Below are 18,386 nucleotides of genomic sequence, written 5' to 3'. Positions count from 1 at the left end.
GCGACAGCGCAGAAGAGGAATGCCAGGCGCCTTGCCTCGCTTCTCGGGTTTCTGAATGGCACGTTTGAGAAAGCGCGAAAAGCTGTCGAGGCGTTCTGTTCGCATTGCGTGTGTCTTCGATTCGCTGGAGATCATCCACGCGCAAGCGCTTGCGAGGGCGAACTGCAAACGGAGAATCGCCTGCAGGAAACGTGTGAAGCGGCTACGCCTCGCTGTCTGCAAGAAGAGGTGCCTCTGTTTGTTTCCTCTTTCGCCGCCCCTTCGAAACTCCAGTCTTTCTGTCGCTTCGGCGCCCCAGCACTGTCGCAAAGTTGGCGCACGCCGCAGCTAACGCCGCGGCACACACCAGCTGCGGTCGCCTTAGTCTTGTAGAGCCGCGAGCGTCGCAGGGGGTAAAGCCTGCTGCGGCACCGACCTGCGCACCTGTCTCTCGGCGAGTCTGGCAACGAGCAGATCGGCGCCCAGCTCGCAGCTCGGGTTGTGTGTGCTCGCGGATGAGCAAGTCTGCCTTCGTTTGCGTCTGCTGAGATTCCATCTTCCGCGCCAACCCCCCCGCCCGAACCCCGCTCCCACATCCAATCGCCTTGGGCATTGAAACTAACCCACGGTTCAACCCTGTATTATAGATTTCAGAAGACCCCGCCCTTAGCTAAGTGCGTACTCTTGGTGAGACGCCAGACTTTTTAGAAGCCAGGCGCAAAGAGCATCTTTCTGTGCAAGAGGCTGGCAGTGGTGCACAGAGGCGCATGGCGCGCGGCGGAGCGGGGATGACCACTGGTCCTTTTCTGAACATTTCCAGTCTACTGCGAGTCACTTTCTCAAGAGTTTTGGTTTGGTTCTTGGAAAACGCGGCTTTAACCGTGTAAAGGGCAACTCCTGCGCCGCGACGCTTGCCGCTCGTAGTAGCCTTTCACGTCGCATTGTCGTCTCGTCTGCAGCGGCGAGGGAGACGGAGGCGTTTGACGTTTCCCTGCATCTTGGTAGTTTTGTGAGCCGGTTGTATCGTGTTGAGAAGGCTTGATTCCATTTTCTCTGCGCTTTGACGGCATGCTGCTGCGCGGAGTCTGTCTTTGGTCTGTCGATGGTGTGATTTTTCATAAGTTGACTGCGACGGTCTGCAAGAGGTGAGATTGAGGTTGAGGAGGCGTAGTTTTCTTCAGCGTGATAGAGATTCCAAGTAACTTCTGAAGCGCGTCGGGATCAATTGAACTAGGGCTGTTTGCAAGCCGCGCGCCTGCGTGAGGCTGTCCTGTCTCTCTCGAGTCCGCGCCAGGGGCCGTCGGTGGGTGAAAAAGATGGCGGTCACGCGTTTCGCCGCGTTCTGGGTAGCCGTTTTTGCGTTTGTTGCGGCGCACGACCCAGGTGCTTGCCACGGTTTTATGACTTGTGCTGACGCGCGGGTGCTGAGCGGCCTCCTGGGCTTCATTCTACGGAGGCGCAAGCAGGAGGAGACAGGGGGCGGCGATGCAGCCGAGGAGAAAGAAGACGCAGAAAACTCGCAAGAGGAAGCCGACCAGAAGGAGATTCCTGATGAAGAGGAGACAGCGACGACCACCACCGCTGCACCCCCAGCCCCGCCATCTCCGAAGACGATTTTGCTTTGGGAAGAAGAGCCCGATACCATGTCTGTGCCTCACACTCCGCTTCCTCCACTCCGAGGGATGGGTCTCATGTTGATGGCCGTCATGCTCTCTCTCGCTTTCGACCTGAAGAACTTCCCGTTGTTCGTCGGTAGCTTCGGGATCATGCAGTACGCAGACTCGATTATCGAGCGCATGCGCGCTCGGTCTGCTGCCGTCGACTCCGCGAAACGCTTTGAACAACGCCGAGAAATGATGCGAGCGAGGCGAAGAAGACGCTGGCTCCAAGCTTTTTACTCGCGTCAAGCCCTTGACTATGCGCAGCAGCAGGACGCTCGCGAGCTTGACGAACTCCAAAAGGGAGAAAACGCGCCAGAGGCAGTCAAGGGCGATGGCGGAGATGCCGTCCAGGTCGTGAGCGACCTCCAAGGCGGCAGGCCTATCCCGATCTCCGAAGTCGCGCCCGAACCGCCGGGAGAGCTAGACAAATCCTGATTTGCCGTGCCCAACCCGCGTACACCTTACACCTATCCGTACATGAAATTTGAATCGTATCACGTCCGAAGGGGACAGAGGGCGGAGGGGTTGGGGAGGGACTGGGTATGTAGAGGATTCGGGGGAGTAAGAGACATTGATACAGGAAAAAGAGTGGAAGGACGCTTGCGAGGACGTCGTGACGGAGTCAGGAGCTAAGTCGCGATTGCGGCGTCGATTTATAGAATAGTGATTGATGCGTGTAAGCGAATCGGCGCGAAGGGCCATGAAGAAGTAACGGGACCCGAGGCACATGCGCAGGGCGACTCTGATTTGGCCGTCGAAGGAGCACAGACGTGTGAGAGGTCTTGTGGAGCCCAGGGGAGTATGGAGCCTCATGGACGCAGCGCTCTGCGGAGCCCTGTTTTTTTAGTCAAAAATTGGAGGGCACCTGGCAAGTCGCATACGATTTGCAAGATGGGGACAGCACGCGCGGCCTGCAAGCAGGTCAAGGTAGCTCGCCGCCGCGGCACCAACACTGTTTAAGCTCTTCCGCTCAAACCGCAGAGGCGGGAGAGCCAGACGTCTGCAGCGCAGCAGCCACTACGCCCGCGTTGGAAGCAGCTACACCCCGCATGGGGGATGGAACCGCGGGAGCGCGAGGTGTTTACCTCAGTGAATCCGTCGCGGCAGAGCGGTGGTCGTAAAAGGCGCCCTACCGGTGTTGCAGGGCGTGGACCATCTGCATGGAGAGAGCCCCGCCGAGACCTGCGTGAGGCAGGTGATTCTTCACAACGTCCGTGAGCTGGTCACGGCTCCCTGAGCCTAGCGACGACTGACAGAGGAAAGTGAGTTGCGCGACGCTTCGTCTTGTCGCAGCGCGGCTCTCGAGGGGCGAGACAGCTGAGGGTTGACTCTCCCGATTGCTTGCAGTCGCGCACCGCTGCCTCACAGGCTCACGAAGGCTTTAGGAAGAGATGGAGCCGAGCTCTCTCTGCCGCGGGGCCACCCTCTTTAGAGGGAGCCTAGCCGCAGCCACGGGCCTCAGTGGTCAGGATAAGGACTTTCGCCATCTGTGGCGTGCGCGTGCGCGGGGCTTCGTTTCGAGGGAGACGAACGACCCAACGCGCCTGTGTGGGGTTGTGCGTGTGCGCGCCAACGGCTGAAGAAGCATATCTTCCGGTTCATGCATGGGGCGGACGCGCGGCTCCGGCGCCTAGCAGGAAGCGTCGCGTGCCCGCCTCTGAGCAACAGGAATCCGGAGGATGTTTCGAGTGACTCGAATGTTTCCCGCATGCCGACCAGGGTGTCTGATTTTCCAGTCGCTGTCGCGTGATGTAGTCTAACCGTCTCCTGTTGAGCGCGTGTCTTTATGTAAAGTGTCTACTTGAGGAAGCCTTGTCTGCACACTGTTTGAGCACCACGCTGGCGGATATCTGAGGAAACTGACGAACTTCACGTCTCGTGCGCAGCGGGGCTTTTTTGCCCTCGCCTCTCCGAGTCGCCTGCGTCTCCCGGTCGACGTCCCACCGCCATCCGCCGCAAGCAGGCCATACTTTGCGGCACGATGAGCCGACTAGAGGAGGGGACTAAGCACGGCGTCTTGACAAAGGGCCTGCCTGTCGCGTGCTCCCCGAGTGAAGCGGTCCCCAAGCCATTTCGTCGGCGACGCGGAAGACGGGTGGTGTCTCCCCTGAGACATCAAAATCGAGACTTCTCCCGAGTTCTGCCTAGGGAGGATCGTGGAAAGGTTGTCGTGAGTCGGTTCACGCGAAAGCGATGCTGTGGCTACGTACGAGGAGGGACGCGCGTGCGTAGGCTGGCGCACTCCTAAACCTATTCCGAGTGCAAATCCGTCCATGTGAAACCGCGCTCTTGGCTGTGGGTCGCCACGCTTCAGGTAGCCGCAACCCGACGTGTATGCATTCGGACTCCACCGGAAGACGCTTTCAGTGCACAGCGACTACGGATTCGAGGGAACAGACGTAAGCGAATGTAGGACCAACCCGATGCAGTCGCGCCGTCTCTGCACACGTGGAAGCACTCATGCTCGGCTCGATGTAGATTTACGCGAGGCAGGCGAATTCCGCGAACGGTCTCTACAGCGTGACTCTGGTCGCGTAGCTTCCTGTGAGCTTTGCTTTCTTGAAAAAGAAGTGTCCAAAAAGCCGCGCAGTGTGCTCATATGAACAGCCTTATCTCCCCACGCGGTACAGGGAGACACTGAGGACGCGGCCGCCCCTGCTCTAGCGGAAGCCGCGAATCTCAGTCTCCAGTGTTAGCTCTGCGAAGACATGCTGCATTGCGTACCTAATGCCCTGCTCTTGAGCACTCACTCGACACAATACACACCCTAAATCCACAGAAACGTCGCAGTCCTGTCGTTTCACCGCCATAGCGGCATAGCGGCTGAGTGAAAGTGACACACCTAGCGGGCAGCGAGACGGGAAGGGCCCCTGTGAAAGCGCTGTAGGTCTAAGTAACGACGCTCCTCCGCTAAGCTGCCGCGAGCTCGGAGCGTTGTTCTGCGTCGCGTCGTTCGCCTCTCACTCGGAAAATACATTTAGAGCTTTGCGAGAAGCTCCGGCGCACCGCCTCACACAACACAGTCTGCTCAATGTTGTCGCTTTCCCCCAGACAGACACCCTCCGCGCGATACAAACACACGCAGTCTAGCCGGCTCCGACCCCGCGAGAAAGCTGGTAAAGCTCTCTTGCATCTAAATCTCTTTCTCGCCGGCCCCCCTGAGAGATCTCCATTTCCCGCGGATTCCACAACGCCGGTCTGCCGCTCCACGCGACAGGGAGGGGGTCTGCGTTCGCTGCATCAGGAGGCGTTGCGTCTCAGTTTTCCTCGTTGCGCGTGCGAAGCGCCAGACGCTCCCGAGTCTCTCTGTTTCCTCGCCTCCACGCCGTTTGCCCTCTCGTCTACGGAGCTTCTCACAGCCGCAAGACGCGGTCCGCGACGGTCTTTTGGCAGCGCAGCAGCTGAGTCGTGCTTTTCTCGCCCTCGCAGCCCTGGAGGCGGAATCCGTGGCGGTAGCACTGGAAGAACGCGTCCTCGTAGATGCCGCACTCGCGCGTCATCCTGCAGAGACACGCGCATCCACACGCACGCTGGGGCGGCATCCACGGTTGAAGGCCGAAAAATTCCACGCCCCGACGCCGCGCAGGCGGAGACGCGCCCGCGGAGACTGCGGAAGTCGAACAGAAACCGAAAAGGCCGCGCCGTTTTGCCCCTGCGGAAACGCATGCACCTCGGCCGCAGGGCGGGGGCGAGTTCTGAGCGACGCGGAGGCACACGCCTCGCAGAGGCTTCCGCGAGGCGTAAGACAACCGCAGAGAGATGTCCCCCGTGTCCTCTTCTTACACGTCTGCGGCAGACTGAAGCGCGCGGCGACGAGCTCCGTCGCACTCCGCCTCCCAGCGCGACCCTGCGACGCGAGCGCATTGCTCGAGATCCTGGTACATTGCGCGGGCCTGGAAAACGCTCTAAAAACAAAAAAGGCGACAGGGGAGCCATACGTGTGCGAGCAAAAGGACATCGGTACCTGCTAGAAGCCGGACAAAAATGTTCAGCGCGCGCTGCGAGGTGGCGAAAGTGAACACCGGCACACAGCAGAACAAGGTGGACGGTAAGAAGAAAAGGAGCGGAGCGCGGAAGGAGACAGGAGAAGAGGCACATCCTCCGACACACGCGCGGCAAACAGACGCGAGACAGGGACAAGCGGAGAAAAAAGAGACGAGAAAGAAGAAGAACAAATCCTCCAAAGGCTGGGACATGCCTGCGGAGGCCTGCCTCTCTGCCCGCAGCGAGGAAGGGCGCTGGTCGCGGGAACTTTGCCCACAGGCCTCGAGTTCTTCGCCGAACTGCATCGACGAGTAACACAGAAGAGGTCCTCTGGAGACGCGCTGAATCGCAGCCGTCACCTGCTTCCGTTCTCCCCAGTCGACTTACAGCCATTGTTGCCGAGGAAGAAAGAGAAATCGGCACGGGGGCCGGAAGGGGCGACGAGTGAACTCGACGGGGTCGGAAGTAAACCGACCGCAGTGGTTGGAGAGAATGAAGCGTGAATTAGCAAAAACGACGGGACAGAGGAAAAGAAAAGAATGAAACGGATAGGGGAGAAAAAGAAGAGCGAGCAATGACTGCTGCGGTGTGACGCAACGGCGGCAGCGGACGACGACGATGCGTCCTTAGAAGCGAAGACCAGAAAAGAAGAAAGACGTTTTCTTCTTCACTTTCAGACGAAACAAAAAAAAGGTGACAGTAGGAAACGGCGGAGAAGAACAGTCTCGCCGCATCGGTTTGCTTTTCTCACTGAACTCGCTCGAGGAGGGGCGAATGGTGGGTTCCTGGTTCCCTGCGTGCAGCACTCTGTTAAGCCGCAGTTCCGTGCCTTGGAGAGCGAGGCGTGCTGGTGTTCTCTATGCTTCAGGACCCTTTTAAGGCAAGACAGGAGAGCTCCTCGAGTGCTCTGTCTGCAGGAAAAGCTTTGTTGTGGAGCATTTTCGTTCCTTGCTTTCGCCGTCTCTCGAGTTCTGCGGTGGAGGTACCCGCGCGCGGTGTATCCCGCTCGGCGATTTGCGCAGAGACAAGTCGCCTTCTCCGCACTCCCGTCTGGCGGGTATTCTTCGCGCGAGCGGCTCTCGCTGCGGCGTGATCGCCGACAAATAGCAGACTGTTTTCTTTTGGACATAAACACGGAGCCAGGCGACAGAAAGGAGGGAGGAAAAGCGTGTGGTGAAGAAGGTGGAGGAAGGAGAAGAACCCGACACAGGGGGTAGCCCAACGTGCGAAAAGGCGGAAACACAGGCGGGACGTGACAGGTTTTTAGACACTGCCATCCTGTGCTCGTTCGGGCCTTTTTTAGTCGTTTCTTCTAAGATTTCGTGGCAGCGTCCTCGAAAGTGTCTTCCTCCTCTGGATTGGGCATTTCCGTTTGCAAGGTATAGTCGAGGCAACGAGAGAGAGATGGCGAGTGCTGACGCCTGCCCTGCGGAGTGAGACAGAGGACAAGACGCTCCGGCTCCACAACAGAAATGCTCACGCTTCTCTCACTTCTCTCCGCGGATAAAACACGCGGGAGAATTTCGTCTGTGCGGCTTTCTGCTGCGCGTGGCTGGCGACCGACAGGTGCGCTGGAAGACGCTCATGTGCGCCGGCACATACGGAGGCCCGCGTAGCTTGTTTCTTGGAAATCTCGGTGCATGTACTCTAGAATGCACCACAGACTTCCTGTATATTTGTTCACAAGTGCATGGTGCATGTCTTGACACGGGAAATTTCGAGGCTTTTCCGGAATTTTTTGGGAGGGAGATGACGGGCTGGGATGCCCAGTTTTCTTCTGGAGGCCAAGTCAACGGAAGTTGGGTAGGCTCATCAGCTTCTCAGTTGTTCGTCTTTTCTTCCTCTTGATTCTCATTGTCTTGCTCACTCCCGCCTCGCTCTCAGTCTCTGTCGTCTCCATCGTCTCGTCGCTCATTCTTTTTCCTTCGACTTCTGCGCCCCATGTTTGCTCTTTCCGCGCATCGGTTTGTCTTAGTTCCTGTCTTAGTTCCTGCTTTTCAGCGGCACGCCATGACCTGGCTGATGGCGGAGTCTTTCATCTTATTCATTGTTGCCCTCGGGTTTCCACGGTATAGTCCTGCTGTTCGTCTGTCTTTCGCTGTCTCTCCCGTCTGATTCGCCTTCGGAAAGTCGGCTTCCCTTGCCCTCTCGCGTCCTCTGCGCGCTGCCCTTGCTCTCTGCTTTTTCTTTGTCTGCGTCGTTCTCTCCGGAGCCTCCCTCGTGGTTTTCTTGTTTTCTCTTTCGTTGCGGTCTCTGCCTTCCTCTCCTTGGTTCAAACCCTATACCCCAACACTCTACCAGCGCACTTTTCGACGCCTGCGCGCCCGCCTTCTTGCCTTTTTCTCGCTCATCGTGACTTTCTCCTTTCTGTTTTTCGCGTCTGCGTCCGCCAATATGGGGATTTTCCGGTCTGAGGTACGCTCAAAAGAATGCGCCCCGCGGAGCTCTTGCGCGGCTGCACGCTCAGAGAGAAAGCACGTGACAGGCGGCGATTCAGTCCCTCCACGTACGCACATACACACAGGCCTACCGCATCCGTAGATGCAGCGTGGATACCGGGGTTGGAACATCAGGCTTGTATATGTGTCTGTAGCCACGATAAGGCATAGCATCCCCAAGCATATACGCATGTATGTATGTGCATATGTGAGCATGTAGGTGTATATGTGAGTGCCTCAGAGACTCGGGCGCCGGGGTCGTGGAGTTCTCTGCAATGCCGCCAGACAGAGCGTTGGGAGAGACGCCTCCTTCTTTTACTTTCCGCCGTTTCGGTGTTTCTTCTGTCTGTTTGTTCCAGACGATGAGCCGCGGGACGCTCGTCCTCCCGAGCGAGGGAGCGCGCGACTTTTTGGATGCGATTGGCTCCAGCGTTCAGGTTCAGTTCGTCGATGTAAGTCTGCGTTGCCTCACCTCGCCTCTGTTTTTTCGCTTCCTTCTGTCTGTTTTCTCTGGCTGTGGCCATGTTCGCCATCTCGCATGCGTCTGCCTTTCTTCACCCTCTCTCGCCCCTTCCGCTGCCCCCTGCGACGGGCAGCTGCGTGTGTGTCTCCATTTTCTTTTTGCTTCGCCTTGCCGCCTTCGCCGCCCGTGTGTTTCCCGTCGCTGTGTGCGATATCCCGCGTTTGTGGGCTCTATTTGTTTCTTTTTCCCTCGGCTTGGGTCGGCGCCTGTCCGCAGATGAACGCGCAGTCGATGAGCCGTCAGTACAAGCGCTACGTGCAGCGGCTGGAGGAGATGGAGCGAATTTTGCGGTTCTTGTTTGCCGAAATCGAGAAGCACATGCCGACGCGGCTTCAAGACACCAACCTGGACGTGAGCGACAGCGAGGACGAGGCGTCAGACGCGGAGGCCCAACGCGGCCTCCGCGGCTCTTCGCGCGCCTCGCTGCGAACGTTCTCGCTGTCGGGTGGGCGCCCAGAGGACGGGCGCCGCTCCGAGCAGGAACTCGAGGAAGGCCACCGCGGGCTCCGCGACCTGGAAGAGCGCCAGCGCATCATCTCTGCCGAAGAACGCGCGAGAGAGCGCGGAGACCCTCAGGCCGGCTTCGACAGCGCCCATAGCCGCCTCGCAGCATCCCGCGGCGGCGCGTCGGGTTTCCAGTTGGACAAAGTCGAGGAGGCGCTTAGCCGGCTCTACACGCAGTTCGTGAGATTCTCGCAAAACAACGAAGACCTCCTGCGACAAAGGAATGCCGCGGTACGCGCGCGCAGCCAGCCAGAGGGGAGGGGGGGGGGCAACCACGCGCATTCACAGCAGTCCACGCGCATGCAGAGGTCGCATATACGCGGCATGCGTTGTAAAGAATGCTGAAAAATAATCCTGTCTCAGAGATGACTCGAGGATTTCCGGTGCAACAGCCCTACACGAACGTGTGGCAGCCACGCGGAGACCGCTACAGGGACGCGCGTCGTCTCCTGCGTGTCCGCGCAGGCCACAACGTGGAAGCACACATGCATATTCGTGCCTATATATATAAATATGACGGTTCTTTGCTAGCATAATGTAATCTCTTATATACCATTGACTTTGCGGTTCTCCACCGTTCTGAAGTTTCTGAATTTCTGTTTTCTGCTCAGATTGAAGAGACATGTTTGCTTCTCCTCGCACTTCATCAACTCGCGTTGCCCGGTCAGAACGACCGCGGCTCGAATTCGACCGGCGGATTCCAAGACAGGTACTTGGCGCCTTCTCCCTTTTTTTTCTTATCTCTGGCTTCGTTGTGCGTCCTTCTCCGTCAGATGATTCACTTCTCTCCTCACTTCTGTGGTCTTCTTTGTCTTTCTGCGTTTGACGCTCTGGCGGCGTCTCCTTTTTTGGGCCTCTGTTGAACTCCGTCCTCCTACGTTGGTGCCCTTCCTTTCTCCCGCGGAGACTGATGCTTTGCGCCGGCCTGTCTGCTGCCTGGGTTCGCCTTCACAGCGGTTCCTCCAGCGTTTCTCGCTCGCGTGAATCAGCTGTGAGTTATCCTCGGTAGTCGTCGCTTTATTTCGCTCTTCGAATCCGTCCCGGTCCGTCCGGCGACTTCACATCTGCTGTACCAGCAGTCTCCCGCGCGAGCACTAACGCGCGAGACAGGCCTCGTTCTGGATTGATTTGTGTCCTCCCTCTTTTTCTCCTTCCTCCTTTTCCCTTGGCGTTCTCCGTGTGGATGCGCACGCGTCGGCGAGGCTCGGAGTCATGCGGTGGTGTGTTTCGTGTTTTTCCTTTTCGCGAGCGCGTCTGCGATGCGTTTCCACGCCGGCGCAGATGAAAAGGATATAGACTGCACTCGCTTTATTTGCGTTGTGAGTTCGTTGTGTGCTGTGCGTCTGTGTCTCTGTTTGGCTTTTGTCTCGTTCATCTCGGCGATCGCCCCTAACGGACGTCGGAATGCCGCTCTCTTCGTCTGCGCTGGACTCTGCAATCTCCATTCTCTGCCTGTGAGGCTCCCAACCCACACCTTGCTGTCGCGCGGCCACTTCCTCCCTCCCCCAGCTCGGTTTTCTGCCTCGTGTCGCGTGCCTGCGTCGTATCTTTCTCCGCACGGAGTATGCGTTCGCCCTCTCTGCACGTTGGTGCTTCTTTTTTGTGCCCTTTTTCCTCTCCTCGAGACTCTCTTCTTCTCTTTGTGCGCCTCGCGCCTTCCCTCTGCTTCAGCCACACTCTTTCCGCTGGGCACGCACTCGTCTGTGCCTTCGCGTGCTGCTCGGCGTCTCGCCGCGGTCTCCTCCCCGCTCGCGGCTGGGCGTTCGCTTCTTTTCTTATTTCTCATGCCGGCGACTCTGTCTTCGTGTTTTTCTTTGTCACAGCCTTGCGGCGCATCGACGCGGATCCTCGTCGCTGCTGTTCGAATCGACCGCCAGCCTGTCCCTTTTGGAGGCGGGAGTCCCCGGTGGAGCCCTAGGCGGTCGCGGCGCCTCGCCCCACAGGGGGGCAGAGGGTTTCGGCGAGGAGCTCGGGTCCGAGTTTCGATCCATGGCCTTCTCTTCCGTTGCCGGCGTCATCAACAGCTGCGACCAGGTAACTCATTGCAAAGTGCCTGCTGTCTCTCACTGAGTCTGTAATGTTCAGATCTCTCGTGTTCACCTCTCACTTTGCCTTTCATCCTTCTATACATATATACATGTATTTTTGTCTGCATGCGCTCCCGTAGTCGCGAGAGATATTTCTTCAGAGACAGGTACCGCATATGTAGGGACGTACCCTCTGACAGCAGCGCCTAGGCAGGCGGTGGCGAATTCTGAGTGAACTGACTCGCGTGTTGTTTTCCGTCGAGACTCGCCGCATGTTTCAGACGGCGTCGCCGTGACATCCGACTTTGTTTTCCGTCGCTTGGCAGAGCGGCGGCGGACATCGCCGGCATTTGCGTTAGGCCCGCATACAGAGTGCGCTTCTTTCTGTTTAGACAGGAGTTAGCCGCGCGCAAATCTTGCTTGTCTTTGCGTTTGTATAGGAGAAATTCGCGCGTGCGCTCTTCAGATCGATGCGCGGTAACGCGTACACCTACTTTCAGCCGGCAGATCTGCGCGGTTTCCCCGCGGACTATGCGGTACGCGCCAGAAGAAGGGTCTCCTGTTCCGCTTCGCAGCGTTTTCATGTCTTTTTTCTGTTGCGCCGCTGAGAGCGTCTTTCGCCTCACGTGCTTCCTGCTGGAAATCTTTCTCCATCGTCGCTTTTTCCGCGTGCATGCACCTCACTTTCTCACTTTTTCTGCCTCGCTCTCTCTTCTCTCGCGTGTTGTGTGGGGTGTGACGCGTTTGCGTCTCACTGCGCGTTCCCCTCTCCTTCTTCCGCCAATTCTGACCTTTTGGCTGCATGTCTCTCCGCGTTTTGTTTGTTTAGAAGACGCTCGAGTCCAAGTCGCTCTTCGTGACGTACTACCAGGGCGGGCGGTCGCCGGCGTCTGCGGCGTTCGAGAAGGTGATGCGTCTCTGCGCAGCGTTCAACGCGCGCTGCTACCGGTGGCCTTCGTCATGCGGCGAAGCGGAGAAACGCTTCGCGGACGTCTCTGCGCTCCTTGCAGACAAAGAGAAGGCGCTGCGCGGCTACGAGCAGTACTTCCTCTCTGAAATATCCATTCTGCTCGAGCCCATCGAGCTCGACGACGACGCCGCGCCGCTGCGGCGGCGCAGGCCACTGATTGAGGAGTGGCGCAGATTCTGCGTGAAGGAGAAGGCGATCTACGCGACGCTGAACTTCTTCGAGGCCAGCGACGTGACGGTTCGCGCGGACTGCTGGTTCCCCGCCCACGAGGAAGCCCGACTCCGCCTCGTCATCGCCGAGCAAAGCAGCAAAAGTGTAGGCCGAGGCGTCTCTCCCTCGACGCGAGGGCGTGAAAAGCAGACACTCAGGAGCTGCCCTCTGGGAATCAGATTTGTCTGGCGCCCCAGCGTCCGTTGACGCTTGGCGAGACAAGGAAAAACCCACAGAGAGGGCATGCGAGTGTAGTGACGACTTCGACTTATCGACTGCAATGGTCCTCTCTGTACAGGGTTTCCGCCGGGCGATTTCTATCGGGTTTTCGCGCCCCTGTGTCTGTGTTTTTTGGCTTTTGCTGCAGCGTGCCTCCGCGTTCCTTCTTCTGCAGCCGTCGTGTTCGGCATCCTCTTCGCCGCCGACTTTCTTCCGCTTGCCTGCGTTCCTGACGCCGTTTCAGCAGCTGGTTGACACGTATGGCGTGCCGCGGTACAAGGAGGCGAATCCTGCGGTCTTTGCCTGCGTGTTCTTCCCCTTCCTCTTTGGCATCATGTATGGCGACATCGGGCACGGCCTCGTCCTGCTGTGCATCGCCGCGGCTCTCTTCTACATCAAGAGCCACAACCGCGTCCTCAGATTCAAGGGCGAGACCGTCGACATGCTCCTTGACGGCAGGTGCGTTTCTCGGAAAAAAGTCGAAAAAGGCTCTCACAGCCTCGCGCTGGAGCAGAGCGTCACGCCCGCCTTCCAAGCACGCGCTCCGCATCTCGAGGGGCTCATTCCTTACCCATCCGTATCTATACATGCCTTCTGCATACACGCATAAATGCACATATATAAATATATATGGGTACATATTTATGTATGCGTATATATACATATCTGTGTACATGTGTGTGCTTGTTTCTGCAGTGTATAGATTCGTGTCTGTGGATGCATGCATGCGTGTCGCCGACGCGTAGCCTGTGGTCGCGCCGCTCCAGGCACTGGGCAGTGTGTGAGCTGCGGGGTCGCGGTTTTTGTCTGGCGCCTGCGTTTTTCAATTTCTTCACATACGTGGGCGCGCGCCTCTCTGTGCTCAGGCACATGATTCTGTTGCTCGGTCTCTACGCGACGTACGCGGGGCTGGTGTACAACGACGTACTTTCGCTGGGCGTCGATTTGTTCGGCTCGCGGTGGCAAGTCGTGCCACAGACCCTCCAGACGCGGAAGTGGCCGTCTGCTGCGTTTTCCTCCTTCGCCTCGTCGCCTGCCGCGCCCGCGACCTTCCACGAACGCGAGGGCGAGCCGCTGGAGCCGATGCGCGAGAGCTTCCCCTACCCCTTCGGCTTCGACCCTGCCTGGAAAGGCGCGGTGAACGAACTCCTCATGTTCAACTCCTTCAAAATGAAGTTCTCCGTCATCGTGCGTCGACGCGAAACCCACGCGCCGCAAATTCGCATGCAACGCAGACGTGCAGAAGCATGTGCATGCGTCCACACTTGTCAAGACACTAGTCTATATTTATATATGTACTTGTATTTATATACTTTTTTTTATACATTTTTTTGTATTTCTGTCTGAGTGTACGGCTTTGCATATAAACATAATATAAATATACTTGTACATCTGTGAGCGCTGCGCGGTTCGGGGGCCGCACCTATGCGGCGTGAGGTTGAAAGTGTGGGCGATTTGGCAGTCGTCACCCTGAGAGTGTGTCTTTCGTTTCTGCGCGTTGTTTCGCATGTATGCAGGTTGGATTTTTCCAGATGCTGTTGGGAATTTTGCTCAAGGCGTTGAACGCCTTGTACTTTGGCCAGTTTTTGGATTTCTTCTTCGAGGCCGTGCCGCAGTTGCTCTTGTTCGTCTCGCTGATTGGCTACATGGCCTTTCTCATCGTCTTTAAGTGGCTCACGCCCGTCGGCGAGTTCGCAAAGCCTTCCCTGATCAACGTCCTCATCGACATGCACATGGGCGGAGTCGAGCCAGACGCGTCTCTCATCATGTTTGAAGGACAAGCGCGAATTCAACAGGCAAGAAGACCGTCGCAGGACGTAGAAAGATCGCCATAGACATGCAGAATGCCATACACACGCAGAGTTTCGCGTTCGTGCGGCTCTGTCGCCGCATGCGCTGGTGCAGGGAGCGGCGCGGAAAGCCCGAGCGAAGCGCATGTGTGTCCGCAGTCTGTCGCTTCGCGGGGCGGTCACGCGCATTTGTGTCTCTGCATGCCGGTCTTGGGCTTTTTTGGGCACGGTGTGCGGCTTTGCACGAGTGTGTGAGACGGCGAGGAGTCCACGCGCAGCACGAGTTGGTAGATGCAGGATGCGTCCTCCACTCCCTGTCCGCACTCACATACATAGACATAATATATTATATATATATAGGTGTATATATGTATATATGTGTGTATGTGTGTGTTCAGATTTTGCGAGTGGTGGTGTTGCTCTGCATCCCCGTGATGCTTCTCGCGAAGCCGACTTGGCTGTGGATTCGGCACAAGCGCGAGCGGGCGGCGTCTTTCGCGCCGGCGAGTGGCGCGTCTGCCTCGGTCCCTTACCGCCTCCATCGCCCAGCGGCGGGTGTGGAAGTCGGAGGGCGCTTCGGCGCGGACTCGGGGTTGGCTTTCGCGTCCTCTTCGCGCTCGGCGCTCGCCTCGGGCGTGGTACACGGCACGCTGAGCCGCCGCGGCGACGACAGCGAGATGCAGCCACCCTCAACGGTCGCCTCCTTCTCCATCGCGGAGAGCGTCTCGAGGGCGAAGCCGCCGCGGGGGGCGGGCGCGCACCGCGACCGCTTCGGCGGCGATGATAGGCTCTTTGACGATGTGAGCACGGCGGCGGGCTCCGTCGCGGACGGCTCCCCCCGCGAGGAGGAAGAGATCAGCGAAGTCTTCATTCACCAAATGATTGAAACGATCGAGTTCGTCCTCGGCACGATCTCCAACACAGCTAGCTACCTCCGTCTCTGGGCTCTCTCCCTGGCTCACCAGCAGCTCTCGCTCGTCTTCTTCGAAAAAACGCTCGGCGTCGCTCTGCAGCCGGGCGTCGGAGCCTTTGCCATGACCATCAAGGTAGGGAAGAGCCGCTATACCAGACAGAAAGCTCAGAGCATGCGAAACTCTCTCCAGCGAGGAAGTCGCGGCGACTCAGCGGAGAGGAAGCGGGTTGGGCTGCAGCGGGTCGGCTCGATCGCGTCAGAAAACAACGCGGCCTGACATCTGTGTGTCTGTCTGTCTGTCCCCAGTTCGTGCTTCTTTTCCCGCTCTTTGCGGTCATCACGTTTTTCGTCATGATCTGCATGGACAGCCTCGAGTGCTTTCTGCACGCGCTGCGTCTCCAATGGTGAGTTCTACAGCAAAGAGCCTGGCGAATCTGCGGAAGTCCAGGGAAATCTGCAGAACAGAGAGAAGCGGCGCTTGATAGGAAAAACAGAGAGAAGCGGGCGAGCGAGATTCTCGACAGCGCACGTAGGCAGACAAAGAGATAGAGAGAAGGAATATAAACGGTAAACGGGAAAAAAACGAAAGGGAGAGCTAACTAAAATGGTGGCAGCGCTCAAGAAGCAAGCCCTGAGACAGAAACGTCAAACGAGAACTACGGGAAACCAGAAGCTAAAGCAAAAGACGGCAGTTTCGAAGCGAGCAAGACGGATACCGAGCAGGGCGACGCCCGTGGAAGATCCGTGAAATATGTGAGTTGTGTGTGCTTCAGGGTTGAGTTTCAGAGCAAATTTTTTAAGGCTGACGGCCACGCTTTCGCGCCTCTGAGTTTCTCTCGAATCCTCCGCGAGTCCAAGTTGCATGGAAATGCGTAATCGCCTCGCTGCTTTGCCTCTGGCGTTGAAGCCGGCGGCGCGATCCTTCAACTCTCTCCTCTACGACCTTTCTGTTCTCGGGCTTGCTGTTGTTGTCTTTTCGCCGTCATTTCAAACACGTGGGATCTTTCTCCTCTTCTCCGCGTCGGACTGAGCTGCCGCGCGCAGACGCTTTGCTCCTTCTGTGTTTTTCCTTTCTGGGATGCGCTCGCGCACACATGACAGTTCTAAGCTCGAAATCCCTAAACCCCAAACTTCGCTCCGGGAGGTAGAGGAAGAAGACAGCAATTGAGAGAGGAGGAAAAAGTCTAAGAGCAGAGCTGCGTGTGGCGTACACCGGAGGCCGGGGGGGGGCTGGCTGTAGACAGTCTCTTTCCTTTCTGGTTTCTTTGCATGCAACGTTTTGTTTTCCGTCTACGCACATGGCCTGCGAGTCTTCCTTCTCCGCCAGTGCCCATTCCTTAGTTAGCAAAACGGATTTTCTTCTTCAACTTCTTTTCTTCAAGAGATCGCGCTCCCGCTGGCTCTTTCCGTCTGCCGCTTGTGAGTTCTTTTCTCCCTGCGGCTTCCGCCGAGATTCCCTGCACTAGCGCGAGTCACTTCTCTTTTCGCTCGGAAACCGTAAACCCTAAGCGGACTTCTCCCACGCGAGCTCGAGAGACCCAGAACCGCTATGCCAGGGTCTACACTCTATTGTGTCTGACGAGAAGGCGCATTTTACCGCGAGTATTGCTGCCTCTTCAAAGGTATCGCCCATTCAATTTGCTGCGGAGATCGGGGGCTGTGCCCAAAAATCTTGCTCCCCTGCGATCCGAGCCGAGCCACGCCCTGCACTCGACTTGAATGTCAAGCATTGACAGTAGCAGATGTATTTACTTTATTTAAAAAATTAGCAAATGTATGTGCACAAGACGCGCAGCAAGAGTTTAGTCGGTGTAGAGAGATCAAAAACTGAAGTGCTCATCTTCTACGAGTCGCATGGGCAGCTTCTCACGCTGCACATCGCATCCGACAGAGGCTGACGCACCCAGCCTCCGTCGATCGCTCAGCGAAAGGCGAGGCGGCAGCGGGCGTCCTGCCTTGTCTCAGCAAGCCTCTGCGCGTGACTCTTTGTCTGCCCTGTGCATCTCTCGCAGAATCGAACGGCCTCGCCGCTTTCCTTTTCCTCTACACAGCATAGCAGAGCATTCTCTCTCGAGCTGAGCTCGTGCGCGACGCCTTCCGCGGCGAAGTTTCCTAGAAGCTTATTAACGACTGTGTTTCTATCAAGGGATAGCTCTTGAGGTGTAGATCCCATGTCGCACACTGAAGAGCTTCTCCCACCTCGACGTGAGCACTCTTCGTAGATGCACTTAAATCCATATTCGCATATGCGTATTCCATTTATACATATGTTCATACGTCCTGTTACGAGACGCCGACTCCAAGTGTTTCATCGCTGCATCCATGAGCCACAGAGGGCATATAAGTACGTGTAGATGCGCATGCAGATCTAGCGTGTTGAGATGTATGCTGCCACCAGGGTGGTTTCGTGGGCGAGATTCGCCAGGTGCCGCGAGCAGCCGCCCAGACGTCTGCAGAATTTCTGATTTCTATATCGCGGTGATCATGGTCGCCTGGAAACTGCAGTCATTGGAACTGTTGATTTAGTATCAGCATAAAACCACTCCGGCGGTTATGTTACATACGATAGTAGCTGATCTACTGCATAAGATACGCAAGTCGCCTGTGGAACTGCACTACCAATAATAATCAAGCGAGTCACAGTCAATATCCAGATAATAGCCCATACACTGACTCCGCTTCGAGTCCTGAAGTATTAAAGTGTTTCAGGACAAACCTTCTGAGCTTGTCTCGAAACGGTTTACTCGTTTTCTCCTCCCCAAGCTGCGATCTGTGCTTGGCGCGGGTGGCTCGCGGTACGGTGTGTCTGCCTCGGCTAAGTCAACCCAAAACCCCAGCAGAGAGAAAACAACAAGAATAGAGTGGAAGGAAGCTCGCGCGTCTTTCTGTCTATCTGTCTTTCTCTGCGTGGTTTTGGTGGGCGCATGCCGAGGCAGCGATGCAGCCAGAAGTGCGACGAAGAGTAGATATCAAGGCGCGAAGTCGAAAGCCCGCAATGAGCAGGAAAAAACAGGCAGGCGATGTGGAACGCGGGAGAGGGAGGATCGACGAGAGTGGAAGCAAGAGTTACAAGCGACTTGTGCCGCGCGCGATTTACGAGCGACTTGTGCCGGGCGCGATTTACGAGCGACTTGTGCCGCGCGAAAACACCAAGGGGGGAGGCAAGAC

The 18,386-nt window shown here is 57.2% G+C and overlaps 3 protein-coding genes across 3 annotated transcripts; 2 read left to right on the top strand and 1 right to left on the bottom strand.

The window, feature by feature from the left end:
* Nucleotides 1-1,295: 1,295 nt before the first annotated feature.
* On the top strand, nt 1,296-2,075 carry BESB_019710 (uncharacterized protein; the record flags this gene model as incomplete). Its single annotated transcript, XM_029360680.1, has 1 exon — nt 1,296-2,075. The coding sequence occupies one exon, from the start codon at nt 1,296-1,298 to the stop codon at nt 2,073-2,075; it is 780 nt and encodes a 259-aa protein (XP_029216039.1).
* A 2,918-nt stretch (nt 2,076-4,993) lies between these two features.
* On the bottom strand, nt 4,994-5,524 carry BESB_019700 (uncharacterized protein; the record flags this gene model as incomplete). Its single annotated transcript, XM_029360679.1, has 2 exons — nt 4,994-5,141; nt 5,424-5,524. The coding sequence occupies 2 exons, from the start codon at nt 5,522-5,524 to the stop codon at nt 4,994-4,996; spliced, it is 249 nt and encodes an 82-aa protein (XP_029216038.1).
* A 2,494-nt stretch (nt 5,525-8,018) lies between these two features.
* On the top strand, nt 8,019-16,094 carry BESB_019690 (putative vacuolar proton translocating ATPase subunit; the record flags this gene model as incomplete). The annotated part of the gene is made up of 13 exons (XM_029360678.1): nt 8,019-8,039; nt 8,422-8,514; nt 8,802-9,320; nt 9,701-9,798; nt 10,913-11,123; nt 11,557-11,652; nt 11,946-12,401; nt 12,664-12,974; nt 13,382-13,703; nt 14,033-14,311; nt 14,704-15,351; nt 15,525-15,622; nt 15,992-16,094. 13 exons carry the CDS (start codon nt 8,019-8,021, stop codon nt 16,092-16,094), a joined length of 3,255 nt encoding a protein of 1,084 aa, XP_029216037.1.
* Between the last annotated feature and the right edge of the window lie 2,292 nt (nt 16,095-18,386).

This window comes from Besnoitia besnoiti, chromosome XI, assembly GCF_002563875.1.
Source record: "Besnoitia besnoiti strain Bb-Ger1 chromosome XI, whole genome shotgun sequence".
Classification (NCBI taxonomy): domain Eukaryota; phylum Apicomplexa; class Conoidasida; order Eucoccidiorida; family Sarcocystidae; genus Besnoitia; species Besnoitia besnoiti.
The sequence above is the reverse complement of the archived record's forward strand: the minus strand, read 5'-3'. Positions and strand labels throughout refer to the sequence as shown.